Source organism: Asparagus officinalis, chromosome 3 (assembly GCF_001876935.1).
Source record: "Asparagus officinalis chromosome 3, Aspof.V1, whole genome shotgun sequence".
NCBI classification, from domain to species: Eukaryota; Viridiplantae; Streptophyta; class Magnoliopsida; order Asparagales; family Asparagaceae; genus Asparagus; species Asparagus officinalis.
Window position 1 is genome coordinate 5,202,504 of NC_033796.1, and position 18,620 is coordinate 5,221,123.

General features: G+C 39.2%; 1 protein-coding gene, 1 long non-coding RNA gene and 1 pseudogene across 2 annotated transcripts in view; 1 reads left to right on the forward strand and 2 right to left on the reverse strand.

Annotated features, from left to right (window-relative positions):
* Positions 1,670–2,694, reverse strand: LOC109834531 (annotated as a pseudogene).
* Positions 10,117–18,620, forward strand: part of LOC109832741 (protein ECERIFERUM 1-like) — a 10,761-nt gene continuing 2,257 nt past the window's right edge. Inside the window, 11 exon segments of the mRNA XM_020400148.1 lie at positions 10,117–10,183; positions 10,849–11,025; positions 12,358–12,553; positions 12,555–12,597; positions 12,957–12,965; positions 15,114–15,324; positions 15,712–15,943; positions 15,945–16,061; positions 16,148–16,228; positions 16,230–16,256; positions 16,390–16,591. Coding sequence (XP_020255737.1) covers positions 10,149–10,183; positions 10,849–11,025; positions 12,358–12,553; positions 12,555–12,597; positions 12,957–12,965; positions 15,114–15,324; positions 15,712–15,943; positions 15,945–16,061; positions 16,148–16,228; positions 16,230–16,256; positions 16,390–16,591 — 1,330 coding nt within the window. The 5' untranslated portion in view covers positions 10,117–10,148.
* Positions 11,704–18,620, reverse strand: part of LOC109832742 — a 15,080-nt gene continuing 8,163 nt past the window's right edge. The window contains exons 4-6 of the long non-coding RNA XR_002244949.1: positions 12,395–12,603; positions 12,189–12,298; positions 11,704–12,043 (exon numbers count right to left, since the gene is read on the reverse strand). This is a non-coding gene — a long non-coding RNA (uncharacterized LOC109832742). The remainder of the gene's footprint in view (positions 12,044–12,188; positions 12,299–12,394; positions 12,604–18,620) is intronic.

An 18,620-nucleotide genomic window follows, 5' to 3' on the forward strand; every position in this document is an offset into this window, starting at 1 on the left:
ATAATCCGAAGAACCTGAATGTTCAGAAGAAAGATTTCAAGAAAAGCGTAACATGCTTCAATTGTGGGAAGCAAGGTAATTTTGCAAAAGACTACAAAGCACCAAAGAAGGGAACAGTACACAATGTTAATCAACTTGACAATTGTGTGGCTATGCTCTTCCAGGTGATAACTCCCAGCAAAGTCTCTGGTTGGTGGTTAGATACAGGTGTTACCTGTCAAGTCTGCTCCAACAGAGATTTGTTCTCTTCCTATGTTGCTGCCAAAGAGAACGTATCAATGGCTGATCGTTCTGTTGTTCCTGTTCTTAGAACTGGGACTGTGGTGCTGACTCTTTCTTCAGGGAAGACTCTCACATTGAAGGATATGAAACATGTTCCCTCAATTACCAAAAACTTAGTCTCTGGAAGCCTGCTGTGTGACGCTGGTATAAGGATGAGTTACGTATTCGCACAAGGGTGACCCTAGCGTTCTCGTAGTTTGACAAGATTCGTTCGTTCGACGAGGTTCGTCTGTCATACGAGGTTCGCTTGTTGATAAGGTTCGTCTGTCATACGAGGTTCGCCTGTTTGACGAGGTTCGCTCTATCGACGAGGTTCGTATGTCATACAAGGTTCACCTGTTTGACTATGTTCGCTCGTTCGACGAGGTTCGTCTGTCATACGAGGTTCGCCTGTTTGACGACGTTCGTTTTTCAAATGAGGTTCGTCTGATTTGTTGAGATGTGACCCTCGCGCTTCGTAGCAACGTGTCCATTGATTGCCTCGTATTCAGGATAAGCAGCGATTATAACAATATTAAGAGCAATTTAATACATTGATGTTACAATCTTAATTGTCATTAAGAATTGTAACGGTCACATTAATTGCTAGTGACTCTTGAGCTGGCCTTAGAGGCCTATAAATAGCGCCCTTGGGCAGCTCTTGGTTGTTGCTGGAAATCTTCTCGCGAGCGTGGAACACGAGCGTCGCAAGTTGGAAATCCTCTCGCGAGCATGGAACACGAACGTCGCGGGTTGAAAATCCTCTCGCGAGCGTGGAACACAAACATCGCGTGCTGGAATACGAACGTCGATCCCGACGTTGTTGCTATTGTGCTGCAGCTATAAGAACTTGTGCCTATAGGAACTTGTCTTAAACCGAAAGGTTTTGAACCGTAAGGTTTTGAGATCGAGGAGATCTTTTGCCTTGACCGAAAGGTCTTATAGATCGAGGAGATCTTGACAGTACTGAGTTGGTACACACCAGAGTACTGTACTGCTATTCCTGGAAGCAGTTTGGCCTTGGGATCCTTGCACCGGAGTAGGCTAAATATTGTTTTAAGCATAGTGTTTCACAAACGCACAACAGTTAATTAAAAAAATTTAAAATAATAGCACGTCATCCTTCACTGTTTAATTTCAGATTTAACCACAATTTCCAACAATTTATTTTGCCAGCGCCAGAAGAAATGACTTCGCAGGGGCTAACGATCATTATGATATGTGGGTTTTCGACGAATATCCTACATAGAAATTAATTTGCTTTAGCATCTAGAGTATATGATAATTCTAGATAAATACATCAATTCCTTGAAACCAAAAACAAAATTTAACAATATCTCTTTTATTCAAACCTTAATTCGTGTACATCCTTAAATCATGCATAAATTATTAACCTTGGCTATGCCCCTCAATGTTCCTGCACTTTCAACGGATACTTCTCAATGCAATCAGCCCAAGGATTATCCCTTCCCATGTCCACAGCCCTCCTACACTTCCAAACTACGTTGTTGCATTTAAACCCACTTCCAACCCACTTCCAAGCCTAATTTTCCAAACTCTATCCCCCTTCTTCATCCTCCCTTTGGCCTCAACGTAGCTCAGCTCGTACCACGGCGACGACGATGACGTGTTCCCAAGCCTGTGTAGCGTCATCCTAGACGGCTCCACCCGCTCCTCCATAAGTTTCAGCTTCTTCGACAGCTCCTCGATCACCGCCCTCCCTCCGGCGTGTATGCAGAAATGCTTAAAGGCCTTTCGAAAATCTGGCGTGTAGGTCTTCTTCATGATGCACCCTAATGCCCATCTCAAGAGTTCGGACGGGGGGAGGACTAGGGGAGCTATGGTGGTAATGTTCTCCTTGAGGGCGGCGCCCGCGATGGCTGTCAGGTTTTTCGAGAGCGAAATGACGATGTTGCCCTCAACATCCTCTTCCTGGTAGGCGCATCGGTATGCCTCATCGTTGGCAGCGTGATTGGTCCGGACAACGTGGACAAGCTCGTATTTCGCACGGCCAGAGTCTGATCGCTTGTTTGAGAGGAGAATCGTGATGCCGCCCATCCGGAAGAGGCAGTTGGCGAGGAGCATCAACCGGTTGTTCCCGGTGTACCAGTGCTCCGTTACAATCTTCGTGGTAATGACCAGGGCCATTGAGTTTCTGTGCGCATGGAGCTGCGCCGCGACGAGGTCGATGGATATCAGACCCGCGCTGCAACCCATCCCGCCTAAATTGAAGCTTCGAATGTCATTCCTCATCTTGTACTTGTTGACGATCATAGCCGCCAGGGACGGCGTAGGCGAAAACAGGCTGCAGTTGACAACCAATATGCCGATGGCCCTGTGTCGGAGCTGTGTTTTCTCGAATAGAGAGTCAAGCATCGAGAATATGACAAGCTCGGACTCGGCGCGGGAGGCAGCCATCATAGGCCGAAAGGGGATAGCGTGGTGCGAGGCGGGGAGGGTGGTGTCGTCACCGAGGCCAAAGCCCTGGAGGATCTTGCGCTGGAATTCGATGCTGGAGGGTTGGAAGGAGGGGATGTTGTGAGTGTTGTGCATAAACTTGTTGAAGGGGGCGCGAAATGAATCGGAGGGGCGATAACAGGCGAAGTCTGTTGGCCTTCTTGTTTTGATGACGATTTAACAAACAATTTATGACTAATATTATTTTTAGTATTTTGCATTGTATTGTTTAGTATACACAGGAAAAGGAGCTACAATGATATTGAAGCCTATGCAAATCAAGTCAATCATTCAAATTCAAGCTTCAGAAGATTCAATCTTGGTATACTTAGAATAGGTTTATATATAATGTGTGCTAATTCTATAAGCTCAATTTTACACACACATACACGTTTTGGTTTTGTATATAGTTATATATATACATATATGTTTTGGCTTAGCTATATATATATGAAACAATATATATCTTCATTTTCACATTTATGAGTTTCATATTCTATTGAATTTGTAAAATATTATGTTTATGGATAAGTATTATGTTTATGGAGTGAAGACTTATTCACACTTTTTTTATATCTTGTATAAGTCTATAAATCCATTCTAAAGTGTTTCAAAGCTTTGTTTAAGTTATTTTGTCAAAATCATGTGTTTCGATATTTCGCATTTTAACCAATTTTGCAGCATAATGAGATTTCATAAATGGAAAGTGCTATTTGAAAACCAGTTTTTGTAACATGTTCATTTTTATGTTTACAAGCATTCCCCAAAGTTTTACGTTTTTCTAAATTTATTTGCTACTTTTAAAGGCAGTTTAAAAAGCATCATTTCTGTGTTAAAACTGTGCATGTCATATATCTGTCCGCGGTTGACCAGAGTGGTCGCGGCGGTCGACCGCGAATTGTCCAGAGACTTTCTCTATTTTTCAGACTTTCGTGGTCGACCGGCTTTGGCACTGTGGTCGACCGCCAAGTTAGCCGTTGCACAGTAACGATTACTTTCCAGCTTTGATTATTTTAATGTTTTTAAGTGTTTTTGTTGGATTCTTGGGTTGGTTTATTCAAGCCTATAAATACCCTTTTGCATTAACTATTTCCAACCAACCAAGAGAGTTTTAAACAAGTTTTAATTCAAGCCTATAAATACCCTTTTGCATTAACTATTTCCAACCAACCAAGAGAGTTTTAAACAAGTTTTAAAAGAGTTTAAAAGTTTGATTTAAGCATTAACTATTTCCAACCAACCAAGAGAGTTTTAAACAAGTTTTAAAAGAGTTTAAAAGTTTGATTTAAATTTGGGGTTTGGTTTTCACAAAGAGGAGCTTACATCATTTGTTGAGGAATTCATCCTCAATCTTTCATCATATACTCTTTGTGTTTATAGAGAAATTTCCCTAACTCAATTATCTAACATTTTATTCTTGAATTACATATCTATTTTATTGCTAGTTCTTTTTGAGTTAAATTTTATTTGTACTCATTTATCACACACACATCCCTATTGAGATTCTAGGATTACATACACTATATTGTGGGTTATGGTGAGTGATATTGTGAGAGTGAGATTCATTGTGTTCTCATTCATTATTAGAGAACAAATTATTGTATTTAAACTTCATTTGTGAGTATCACTTTATAATACACATTTACACCGAGAGGAGTGTGTGGTGAGGACGTAGTCGATACCAAGAGGAGTGGCGTCGGTAATAAACCCTAGTGAGAGGTAGTAAAGCCAAGCACTTGAGGGAGGCGATACGTGAGGATCAACACTTGAGGTTGTAGTTTGTGTATGTACATTGTGAGTGTCTTATAGAGTTTTTGGTGAACTAGAAAACCGAGTGTGTAGAGAAGTTTCGGCTTCCAAACCGGGTGTGTCGTGATAGTGGATTCTCCCCGGGAGTGGGGAGCGGAGACGTAGGTCAAAAGGACTGAACTCCGTGATCATATTATTGTGTTTGATTTGCTCTTTGTGTCCACTATTTGTTTATATTGGTTCTTGTTTATTTTGCCCTTTGCATATATATCCTTGCTTTAATTGGTAAGATATATTTGTTAGTAAATTTTAATTGGTATAAAATCGTATTAGATTAACATAAACCCTATTCACCCCCCTCTAGGGTGTTAACAATTGATATGAGAGCTTGATGCTCTTGATTAGAGGCTTAATCGCCTAGAGTCAAAGTTCCTTGTTCTCATATTGTTGCTAATCTAGTTTTGATTATTTTGCTTGCATAAGATTATATCATGTATATGCATTGTGCACCTTGTTTAGGCTATGATATTAATGTTGCTCCAAAATTTAATGATTTCCCTTAAGCTCAATGGTGTTGTAGATTTAAATTATTTGTTAAATCTAAAAATATTGAATTATGGAAAATTATTGATTGTGCTTACATTGTGCCCACTTTGGAAAAATCCAAGTTGACCTTAAATGATAAAAGAATGTTTATTATGAACAAGCTATTGTTAGAATTTGTGCGAAATGTTTTTTGACTTATCTATTTCTAACAAGCTTGCTTCTTTTGATAGTGCTTACAATTTATGGAAACATATAGAAGCACATCATGACAACTTGGAGATACTTCAACGCATTCCTGTGGAGTCCACTTCAAGTAATATTGGAGCTTCGTCTTCATTATGCACACGACCACTAGGTGATAGCCCTAGTGAGGTACGCGAGTCCGATCCCGATGATGATCTATCTATTAATGAACTCACATGTGCTTATGATAGATTAATGAAAGCCTATAACAAATTGCATCATAATTTTATAGATTTAAAAAGCAAGCACGTTATTTTAAAATCCGACCATGAGGCACTAGCAACGAAGTTTGATATCATTGCTAATGGAAATGTAAACCTTAAAGAAAGCAATGAAAAATTAAAAATGGATATTGCTAGTTTATCTCATGAGAAAAATGATGCCATGTTAGAAGTAGAAACAATTAGGAATGAATTTAATTCTTTTAAAATTAATCATGATTGTTCTACTTCTATTGTCAATAATATTATGCCAAATGATGAGTTGAATAATGTTAAAGATCGTATTTCTTCTTTAGATTCAACTCTAACTAAATGCATTGACAATCAGAAAACGACGTCGAATTGTTCAAAGTGTTGAAAAACATAAAAATTTAGCAGTCTGGGTGTGGTGCGTGCCACACCCGGGTGTGGCAAAAGTTGTCTGCTACAATTCAGGGGTGTGGTGCGTGCCACACCCGGGTGTGGCACACGCGTTTTCTGATTCCCAGCCTGTTTTGGATTGTATTTTGTTATAAATAGAAAAACGTCTTTCTAGGGTTGAAGAGAAGAGATAATCATAGAAAATTGGTTCTTTTGAGCACTTTGAGAGAGAGATTATTGTGAGGGAGTGTGAGATCATTGGTTGGGTTATTTTGAGAGTTGTTTGAGAGATTGTAACACGTTGTTTCTCCTCCACATAGTGAAATCTTCCCATCCTCTCCCCGTGGACGTAGGCAATTGCCGAACCACGTAAATTTCTGTGTTTGTGTGTGATTTTGGATGTTATTTTGGGAATTGCACTCATGTTTGGTTTTTCTCTCATCGCTCGCCGACTTGTTTGGTTCGCGAGCATGCTTCCACACGGTGCGCCACAAAGAGAATGTATAAATTTGAAATAAATTATAATAACTCTATGATTGTATTTGGCAACCAGTCAATAATTGAGCCAGAAAGAATCCTGACAACTTCATTCTAACAAGGCTAGGAATAAAATAGGAAAATTTCATGTTTTTAAATAGTTTAAGGGCCATTAGGGATTTGAATCTTGCCACTAGTGAAAGGTAGTGAAGAGACCACTACATTTATATCAAATCATTGATTATTTAATGGATGGTTCTAGACGATTTAAACTATAACCATATTTCTATGAACTATACTCATTTCTATTCTAAACTCAAAAAGACAGTCACAATCATATATCAAATAATTGATAATTGGAATTGAAGTAATGATCTCTGTATTACTTAGTAATAGAGAGGATCCAAAACCATCTTCTATGCTAAAGACAACCAGGTCAATACTGATTCATTTTTTTAACCAGAATTTTTTCCTAAGTTGGGCCCGGAATAATCATGAATTGCTTCAGTTTTGGGTGGTTTCTAGACGCAGCTAATGCACCAAAGAACGATTGTGATCTCCAAAGTAGTTAGGGAAATTGTGAAAATTGTTTTGGTCAATTGAGAATATTGATGCTGTGTTTTTCATAAGGGTGAATTAAGTTGATTGATTGATTGAAATTGCTTGAATGTAGGAATTAAGTTGATTGAAATTGCTTGATTGAAAGTAGTTAGGGAAATTGCTTGAATGTAGGAATTAAGTTGATTGATTGATTGAAATTTGAAAATAAAGTGGTTCATATTATAACGTTGTTCATACAATATCTCTTGTTTGAGTAATAACAAACTCTCATATGTTACTGATGATTGTTTGAGATGATATATTTCAGGTATAAATAGGTATATGAAAGTTTTGAGACGAAATAATGCGAAAAATAACATTTATGTAAATTTCAGCCATCAAATCAATGCTCACAAGGACAATGAATAGACTACAATATACAATCGGAGAAAAACATAATTCAGAATTCATACCGTCGATGGACTGTAGGCACCCATTGATTGCCAAGTTACACCATTGGTGGATTATGATGAACATTCGATGAATTCAGAAATCAAATTTTAACTCATTGATGGGCTAGAGTGTATCATCGATGATGCGTAGGCGATCATCAATAGTCATGTTTAACTATTGATGGTGATGACACGTTTTGATAGATTTTTTTGATTTAATCTCAACTGTTCGTTGACCCCTTTCATCTCCAATTTCTACTATGATTCTTATATCTCTTTTGTTTATTATTAAAGGCTATATAAGATAGGAAGAGATCATATTTTGGAGAGTTTCTTGCTTTGAGAAAAAGAAAGAGATTTTATTCTAGGGTTTGTGTATATAGTTGATTTGTGATTCAATTCCCAGAGCCTCGTCAAACTTTTTCTCATCATGCTCAGCAGATTCAGATCATTTCAGCGAAGAGAGTTGCCATTGGACTCATCATCGTCACGGGTTCTTTGCCAAGCTTCACTTTAATTCCTTCGAAAAATGATTTGCTTAAAAGGGATGCAAGATCTTTTTGATTTTTGCTTAAATTATTTTGGTTGATTTGTTTTATCTTGTTTTTACTGCGTACTCAAGCTGGTAGTAATTAAGAGTTAGGATTAGCTAGGGCTAGATGTTACTCATCTTTTAGAAGTTAGGTTAGACAACTAGTTTTGAATAGATTCTAGGGTGCGGTCTTGGTAAGTCTATTGAATTTGGTGTTATTCAGGTGAACTCTGGTCACTGTGAGGAAGCCCTTTGGGAGAAGGAAGAGTGAGCATAAAATTTCTATCCGAATCACTATGAAATTTTGTGTGTCCTCTGATTTGTGATTGGTTTGGTTTTCACTTTTATTTTGATAATATTTCTGCTGTAAAATCTGTATTTTAGCAAAAACTTGTAGCAAACAGCTGTTTAACACCCGCGCCCCCCCCCGGTGACGCACCCTTTCCTAGGCCTTGCAGTCTCAGTTCAAACAAGTAGTATAAGAGCATTGTTACCTATCTTTAGGATTCAAAACCTATGGTAGAGATGTCTAATCTTACAGCCAAAATGGCTTTTCCTAAGGGACACACTGTAAACCGTCCTCCACTTTTAGAAAGGAAAAACTACACCTATTGGAAAGTGCATATGAAAGTCTTTTTGATGTCCACCAAGCATGATGTTCGGGAGTGTGTTGAAAACCACTACAAGGACAAACAACTTTATTTAGCGAATGCTAAAGCTATAAACGCTATTTATTATTCTTTAACTTCTAAAAAATTTAATCGTGTTTAAATAGTATCACTGTGCAGGAAATTTAAAAAACACTAGAGGTTACACATCAGTGAACTTCACAGGTCAGGGGGGCCTCATAATTATTTTAAGCAAATATGAGAATTTCAAGATGAATGCCTCAGAGAGCATTTAAGATATGTTCACACGGTTTACTATGTGATCATTAACGTCAACAGTTGTTGAGGTGGTCAGTCATTGATGTAGATTTTGTCATCCTCAGAGTGTAAAGTCTCTTTTTTAAGAAGATTTTGTTATGCAGGGATTTTGCCTCATATAGATTTATTAGAGTATCCCAGATCTCCTTTGTTGTCTTCTTCTCCTCTATGCGTGATAGCACCCCGTCTGCTAATGCCAGATGATGATTTACAATAGCATTTTCGTCCATCTCGTTTCACTTTTTATCATCTGTGATGTTATCTGGTTTTGCACCGATGGTCGCTAGGCAATTATCTTTTCTCAATATAGCCTTTATCTTTAACTTTCACAGTGAGAAATTACTCCCGTTGAATTTCTTTCTCGAACTTCGCCGTCATTGCTTCTACCACGAACAGTAACTTCTTACTATTTCACGTAAACAGTAACTGTATTATGAACAATAACTATATCAGTAAATAGTACTGTATTTATGAACTGTTTTGTGCTCGTGAATAGCACCCGTCGCCTTCAAAGGGTAAATGATAATTTAACTTATTTTTTGATGTAAATGATCCACCTTTGGTGGCAGCCACAGAGCATACGATAAATAGATACACACACCCTAAATCAGGCTCTGATACAACTTGTTAGAAAAAACCCGGTGCCCAATATAGCAGGGTCTTAACGAATAGTAGAGTGGAAGTAATAAAAGAACACACAGATTTACGTGGAAAAACCCCTAAATGAATTTGGAGTAAAAACCACGGGCAATGATAGAAAAATTCACTCTGAGGAAAAAAATTTGAGTTACATTAATCTCTCTTTACAAAGAGAAAGTCTCTCTATTTTTCTCTCTCACTCTTCTATATGTGGAGTTATTTCTGGAATGATTTTTCCTGAAGAGTTTTGGGTCTATTTGTAGCGGCTGGGAAAATATTATTCCTAATTTTATAATATTTTTTTACTATGTTAATCTTTCGTTGTTCGCTTTATAGTTTCGGTGCATTTATTTTTTGTGCGGTCCGTCACCTTTTTGTTTGTCCTGATGTTTTCAGCGATCCGACAAACATTTATAGGCATGCACGTTCACGTAGAGACCACAAATATTGCGGTTGTGTTTGGACCCGGAGCTCAGCTGCTCCTTTGCATGGAAAAATGCAGTCCCACGTCGATGCTTAACTTCGTTAAGTTTTTAGTCAAGAACTCGACTGATGATAATAATAAAAGCAAGCCAACCAATTTCTTCAATTTCATTTTCAATTTTCAATGAGAGCTATAGCTACTCTTAACTGAATCTGACCTCTTTAATTTAATGAGTGGAGTGGCAGTACTATAAGTAGAACGTCGGTACTGAAGAGAAATTACAAGTTGAAGAAGCTGAGAAGAGAAGACCTGGCCTCTTCTATGAATGGCCATGGGAAAAGCTTGCAAGTTTTAAGGTAACTCTCAACTTTTTTTTCTTCTTATTTTCTTCTTCAACTAAAAACTACTAAAGAGATTGTTCTTAACATTAGCCTCAAAGGAGAATAAGCTGCAAGGATGAATGTTCAATGATAATGCTAAAAATACTGAATAATTTCTTCTTATTTTCTTCTTCAACTAAAAAATGCTGAAGAGAGGAGTTGATAAGAGAACGCCTGACAACTATATATGAGCTGAGGTAGCATAATGATGCGCGCGGTTCCAAATTAATGCCAGATGGAAAGGATTTCGGTTATAATTTTTCTTGCAACGGCCCAGGACGTGGGGGTACTTGTGATATTTTTGCTTGGGACGTATTTTATAATTGGCAGTTTTCTGGATGTTAAATGACTTACAAGGAGAGCACCTACTGTGATTGTTCATTATATGTCAATAATGATAATTTCAATATAAATGTACATGACCTTTTAATTGCATACGTGTCTTCTCCGCTGCGAAGCTGACAGTAAAGAGACCACATTGTTAATATAGTAATATGATCCACTCACATTATAGTAACACGCATGTATTCTTCTAAGTTTTCGCTCAAAGCAAATCATAATCATGTATTAAATGATAGACGGTAAAGATTAAAAAAAGTAGGTTCAAAACTAACGCGTTCTAATTTGTTGCGTGAATGCAGTTTCTGGTGGATCAGCCTTCTCCCGAGGGACCCAGATGATATCGGGTACCTGATGCTGTCGAGAATGTTTCACAACCAGGCATGGATCAGCCTTTCCCGCTACTTCAATGCCTGCAGTCCTCGCTGCATCGTCAACCGCAGTCTAGAGTTCGACCAAGTCGACAGAGAAAGCCACTGGTGAGTCAACCCATCTAAAATTGGAACAGTCAATGACTATTGGATACATAGTTGGCGCGCTGTAAGGGGGACAAAAAACTTTTTTTTTAGAAAAATTCTTCAATGACCAAAAATATGGGACCAATAGGGGGGACAAGTGAGGTGTCCCCATCCTATTGGATAATGAGTTGGCCATCATTAATGATGACCAACTCATTATCCAATAGGATGGGGACACCTCACTTGTCCCCCTTATTGGTCCCATATTTTGGGTCCCTGTAGCAAAGCTCTTTTTTTTATCAGTGCACCTTTTCTATCAATCTAAAATTTTATTTATTTATTATTATTTTGATTTACCAACTATTTAGGAGACATGGACCACTAGACCGGTCATCACTCTTGATCACTTAGTTTGAGTCCCAAAGCTATAATAGGCTTCACTATTAATGGTGATGAGGTAGTTGATGTTCCATAAAAAGACAGACATCATATATCCACATTAAAAGTAGGATTGTTTCCCTCGGCGTCTGTTTCGCAAACTCGAGTGTGAGGTTCTGAAACCTCGATTGGTTCTTTTGGGGTTGTTTCCGGCCATGGCTGAACCTGTACAAAACTCAAGAAGAGAGTATCAGGAAGAAACAGAGAGAGTTGAGAGAGATTGAGAAAGATTAAGAACAAAGATAGAGAGCTGAGATTGAGTTGAGAAGAAGAAATCAATTCATTTCATTTCCTAAAACATTCAGATTTCTACAGCTCGATCTCCTTTTATACAAATCCAAACCTCCTCTCAAAAGAAAAGGAAACGCACTCTGTTCGTGCACGTGCACCAATCTAACAAACAAAACAGAAAATGGAAGCAGTTAATACTGCTGAGGAGCTGCTGAGCTGGACATGTAACACTTGCAATTAACCCCTCTAATGTTCCAAGGATTTGCACATCAAATCTTCACTTGCATATCAGTCACATGTCTGTGGTTGACAGGTTTGAGACTTCGTTGTCCATTGGCAGGCTCCATTGATAGGCTCCATTGACAGGCTCCTGACATCGAGTTAAGCTGTTACTACTAAAATAGTTTAACTGCGGAACAAAAAAGAACCGGCCAGAAGTTGAACTGAAAAAATTGACCAATCCCGGCTCAGTTTTTTTTGCCAAACAGGATTTAATAAGGTTTTGTTCCACTGACCTTGTTTTATGTCGGAGTTGCCGAACATGGTGCGCACGCCTTACTGCTGTTTTCTCAAACTATCTGGGGGCAAGATACGTAGGAAAAATGCACTGATCGATACTTTTTCACTGGATAGAGGACGACAATAAAACGTAGCAGTTTGTAAATGCAATTTAAAAATTTACAGGGACGACCAGATCATCTTGAATGGAATTGTGTACTACCTGGGCTACTCCATATTTCCTGGCGCTGATCATCTGCCTCTATGGAAGAACAGTGGTGCAACCGTTATCGCTCTGATGCGCACAGGCCCTGTCGAGTTCCTGTACTACTGGCTCCATAGAGCTCTGCACCATCATTTTCTCTACGCACGCTATCATTCTCATCGATCATCACGCCTCCAATATCATCACAGAGCCCATAACATGTACGACTTGATTTTATTCATAAATAAGTTGCACACGTGGTATTGTTTTTTCGTTTGTTGTTTATATGCACTATTAAGAATGTTTGGCATTCATTCAGTGTAATGTGTGCTTGATCTAAGAAAATAAATGAGATAGAAATATGAGTCCTACGTTGAAAAACGAGTAGACGGATATAGGTTAAATATGTCTGGCCTCATGATTCAAATAGAGTTAACAGTTTAATGTCAATTTTAGTCTAAGTAAATAAGCCACTTCATCCCCGTCTACGGGCCTTTTGGAACCAACATTCACAAAACTATAGACTCTGAAATACTTGACTATTATGCTATTGACTTGATGCTTGTGTTGTTTATGGCAGCTGTGGTTCATCCTGTTGATATTATTGTATGTAATAGTAGTGGGTTTAGTCCTACATTGGCTATAAGAGCACATCTCACCCTCCTCGACTTGTATATATATATGTGTACACATTCAATACTTAATCTAAGAGAAATTTACCCCAAGACTCTCTCTCTCTCTCTCTCTCTCTCTCTCTCTCTCTCTCTCTCTCTCTCTCTCTTAACATGGTATCATAACAAGGTTAATTTTTTTGCCAAATCTTGGCCTCGCCGCATTACAGCCTCTTCGTTGTCGCCTCCGTGCTTGCCGCATCGCGGCCTCCGTGGCAGCCGTCTCTTGGCCTCACACAAACGGCATCGGTTTCACATTCAGTAACGGCATCGCGGTTTCAATACCGTCTCTCGGTCTCAAACTAACGGCATCGCCATTTCAGTAACGGCATCGTCGTTTCAAGACTGTCTCTCGGTCTCAAACTAACGACATCAGTATTTCAATCCATCTTGACGTCTTAACGTCTCAACATCGGCATTGATCCGTCGTGGGTTTTATTTTTGGGTCTTCCTTGCATTGTCACTTAATTGTGGGCCTTCCAATATTATGTTACACTTAAGTAGGTCTTCTCTACACAACATTGCTGTTAATATGGCTCCTTCAGAAAAGATCCATAAACCACCCCAGCCCCTCAATGATCAAAGTGATTGGGTGGGGTGGTCCACCATTGTCGTAAATACCATGCATAATGATGCTTTGCTTGATCATCTCACTAGTTCGGGACCAGTTCCACCGTCCATCAGCATTGTTGCTTCATCCAGTATTGTTACATCTGGCAGCGGTGATACCGATTTTCAAACCGCAAGTGCTCTATGTCAAGGAGAGTTCGGACGGGCAGTTGCAGGAATTTTGTGTCATGGATTATCTCACTCGCTGTGTTAGCTCTGGTCTCACTGTCGATATTGGCTCGCTTCCTTCTACTCGGCCATGTGGAGTCGTCTCATTGAGCACTTCACAGAGTGCTCCGGTGCACGGGAGGCATATCTTTTGCAACACGTTGCTATATAACGCAAAGGTAGTTCCTCTCTGCAGTCTCATTATACAAGCATATTGGATAAAATTACGCTCCATGCTTCCTGGACGTGATTCCATATACGAAGACTGGCTAGTTTGGTATGAACGGCGCGAGGTGCATCAACTGTTTCAGTCTCTTCCTGAATATTCAACTATGGCTGATCAACTACTTCATCAACCTCAATTTCCGACTTTGGCCTCGGTTATGGGAGCTCTCATTGCTTATGAGACACGACAGCAGACCACACAACTTAATTTGACCATAGATGCTCCTACCTCTTCACTCGAGACTGTTTTGTCTGTACCAGTTACTGCTCCTATTATGAATCGTACTTCTCAACAAGCTCGATCTAAGCTTTTTTGCACATATTGCAAGGAGGGACACCGCATTGAGACATGTATCAAGCTTCATCCTAAGTTGCGTACCCCAGGTACCTGTCGTGGTCGGCGACCCCCTCAGTCTCAACCCTCTCGCGCATCAGGATTGTTGGCCAATGCTATATCATCTATCACTTTCTGATACTATCATTCAAGCTATTGAAAAACTTCGTTGTCAACTTGATGCTCTTCAGCATACCACCTCTACATCACTGTCTGGATTTGCTAACTCATCGACTGCACAAGTCTCTGGTAGGAATGATCTCTGGATTTTTGACTTTGGTTGTTCCTTTCATATGACTCGAAATGCCTCACTCTTATCCTCTGTCTTCACTTCATATTCTCTTCTCACTGTCTATACGGCTGCTGGGCAACCATTGACTATCACTGAGCATGGCTCTATCACCCCCACAAAATAACACATATGGTCGTCTAACACTTAGCCCCGTCTATGTGGCTCCTCACTTGTGCTTGAATTTGATTTCTATTAGTTCTTTATATATGACTGACCTACTTGTCTCATTTTCTTCTGATACTTGCAAGATCCACAGACGGGCAAGACTGTTGAGGCTGGTCGTAGGAGGCACAAGCTGTACATGTTAGTAGTGAGTTTAGTCTCACATTTGTTATAAGAGCACATCTCACCCTCCTCTACTTGTATATATATACGTGTACACATTCAATACTTAATCTAAGGAAAATTTACCCTAAGACTCTCTCTCTCTTTTAACACATCCATTCGCTGAGCATTTGATGTACTCTTTACTATTTGTCATCCCAGTACTGACGACAATCCTCACTGGGACAGCTTCCCTTTTGTCGACCATGGCCTATATTGTGTATATCGATTTTATGAACAACTTAGGGCACTGCAATGTTGAGATAATACCAGAGTGGATCTTCAAAGCATTCCCCCCTCTCAAGTACTTCTTGTACACACCATCGTAAGTGTCATATTCAGTATTATCAGTTTTGAGAACAAATCAAATAGGGAAGAGGCGATTTATGACATAAAAAAGAATTTATTCTCGATAAGGTTAATCACACATAGACCCCTTGTTGTATCGTTGTTTTGAGCATACTACCATTTGTTATCATTGTTGTAAATAGAACCCCTTTTTTTTACTCTTTTACCTTCAGATAGACCCACTAATTTCAGTGAAGGGCAATATCTGCTAAAATTTTACCAAGGGCAAAAGAAAGAAAATTTAACCCGGGGTAAAAGGATATACTTCACCAACTGCAAAATGGAGATACTACAGGGGGTCTATGTGCAGTTAACCCTTAACAACAAATATAATTACTGAAATTTTGAAAACAACTACTTTCAGGTTTCATTCTCTACATCGCACACGGTTTCGAACAAACTACTGCTTGTTCATGCCACTCTATGACTACCTTTACAACACCGTGGACAAATCATCTGATGAACTATACNCAGATGTTGTTCACCTTACACATTTTACTAGCTTGCAGTCCCTCTACCGTCTACGTCTAGGATTTGCCTCGATGGCTGCTACACCCTATAAATCAAGTTTTTATACCAAGATCTTGCGGCCACTCGCATGCATGGTTGTCGATGGCTCTGACATCACTCTACCGATCTTCGTTCACAGTGGAAAAGAATATGTTGAAGAAATTGAACATGCAAACACGGGCAATACCAAGACACAATTTCCAAGTAAAAAGCTTGCATTTTAGAAACTCGTTTGTTTTTTAAGGGTATTCTTAACTGGAGAATAATTTTGATTGTTTATGCACCTGCAGTATGGGTCATCATGGAGAAGAAAAGGAATCGATCGTATGATTGAAAATGCTATAAAAGAAGCCGACAGAAAAGGTGTTAACAGTTGTGAGCCTAGGACTCCTTAATCAGGTATGTCCCTGTCGCCACTGATCAGAACATGGAAGTGCATGAAAAGAAATAAGAACTAGAGATCAAGGTCAATAAGACAATATATTTGATGTAATGACCTACAGTACCGTGACAATACAATCTTTATTTTCAGGCAAAAGAACTCAATGGTGGTGATGAGCTCTATCTTGAGCAGTACCCAAAACTAAAGGTGAAACTTGTAGTTGGAAGTAGCCTACCTGCCTCTGTAGTTCTCAACAGCATTCCAGAAGGAACAAAAGAAGTTCTTCTTTGTGGACATCTTTCGAAGGTTGCTTGTGCAGTAATTCATACATTATGCCAAAAAGGCAGCAAAGGTAAATGATCACCTTATTATAAACTCTGTCGCAAAATTTGATAGAATCATTGATCATACATATTGAACCAGGTTATGGTGACAAATAAGCAATGTTTTAAATGTCGGATGTCGGGTTCATGTCAGTCGGCCAAAATTCATGTCGGATAGCGAAAATCGGGGATATATCGGGGGACATAGAAAAAATATCGGATTGCCATATCGGATAGGTTGATATAATATCATAAATAGAATCTTCACATACTTGATAATTATATTGTCTAAACATATGAAAAAGTACATAACTTATTGATGTTAGGATCACTAACCAAAACTTATTGATGTTAGGATCACTAACCAATTGTAGACACCTGATTTCCGAGTCGGGTTTTTCAAACTTGACCCAATAAGCTTAAAACCACTTTTTCTGAAATTTACCCGATATTTCTTGGCCGCAATGGCACCCGACATACCCGATATTTTCCGACATGTCCCCAACATGACCTCAGAAACGCAATACGCATTGAAATGAAGGATATCGTGGCGGCTAGGGGATAAAACCGCCATATCGGCCGCCATGTCCGACATAGCGGCCGATATTTAAAACACTGCAAATAAGCAAGCGTACCATTTTCTCAAGTTAGATATTTTGGCAAACAAGCAGAGCTATTTGTCACTTTCGAAGGATTACACCCCTGAGGTAACTTTGAGCCTCTCCTCTCCGTGTTTAAGCTGTGAATCACAACATATTTTATGCACATGCACATAGGTAGACTAGAGGAAAGATTTCAAAAAAAAAAAATCATTGGCTCCAGGGAACAATTGTAGACTTACTACCCCTTTACTCACAGGTGTTAAGTGGTTATACCTCGTACACTATTTTGTTAGAACTCACACCCTTTAAACCACAGGCAAGGTTGTTTCCTATTATATTGTTCTGTCGACATAATGGGAATCACAAATTACCAAATAATAACTCGCTTTCTTTAAATTGAGTGCAATTTAATTACACAAGATTTCCAAGTGACATCTCAACCTAATAGGATATAACATCATCTGGTTCAGAGGGTGTAAGGCTCATAAAATAGTTTAGGGGGTATAAGTAGCTACATCCCATACTACAGGGGGTATTGGTGCAAGTAACTCTTTAAAAAAAATAAGGGGCAGTATGTATTGAGTATGAGATCTTGTTCTATAGGTGTGGCTGGTAGGAGATAAATTAGACAGAACAGAGCAAAGGCACTGATGCGAAACGGAACATGTGGTCTATCAGAATCAGTGATTTAATTCGAATAATACAACGTTTCGCCAAAATTCATAATATTCGGTAGGAAATTAAATAAAATAGTTAATGCGATAGATGGGTTTTAACAATATTTGTAACAATAGTTATGAACAACTCCAATCTCGGTCTATTTAACTGCAATATTTATTATCGTTGCGCAAGTTCTAAAATCAATATCAAAATTAACAGTCACATGCTCAGTTCTCTCAACTCACAAAAATAATTTAAACAGTGAATATATGATAATAGTTTAGAGATTTAATACGCATGCAATTAACTAATAAAATGAAATTAGCAAAAAAGTAAGTAATGCATCAGAAGACTAACAAACGAGGTGAACTCGAATCAGGCTCGAACTTAACTCCCAAATGGATCTGAACCAACTTGGAATCCAGCATGAACTCTTAGTGGGTCTGCTACTGTACGGGTCGGGTCCAAACTGAAATCAAATCCAAATGAACAGTGCGGATCTGATTTAAAAGAATCAGACCCGAGGACTTGTCGGTGTGAGCTTCGAATTGAGGAGACAAGAGGCCAAACAACGCTTGAGGATGAATGGCGGAGGATATCGGGGCTCGGATTGGCGTTGTGAGCTCGAGATGGAGGAGGGCGACGGGATCTGGTGGTTGGGGAGCTTGGCGTGGGTGAGGCGGTGGTTGAGGCTGTTGAAGAAGAGGCAGGTCGGATCTGGTGGGAGGCCGATGGTGGTTGTGATGAGGGCGGTGATGGAGAGGGGCTGAGGGGGTGGTGCGGCTGCGGTTGATAG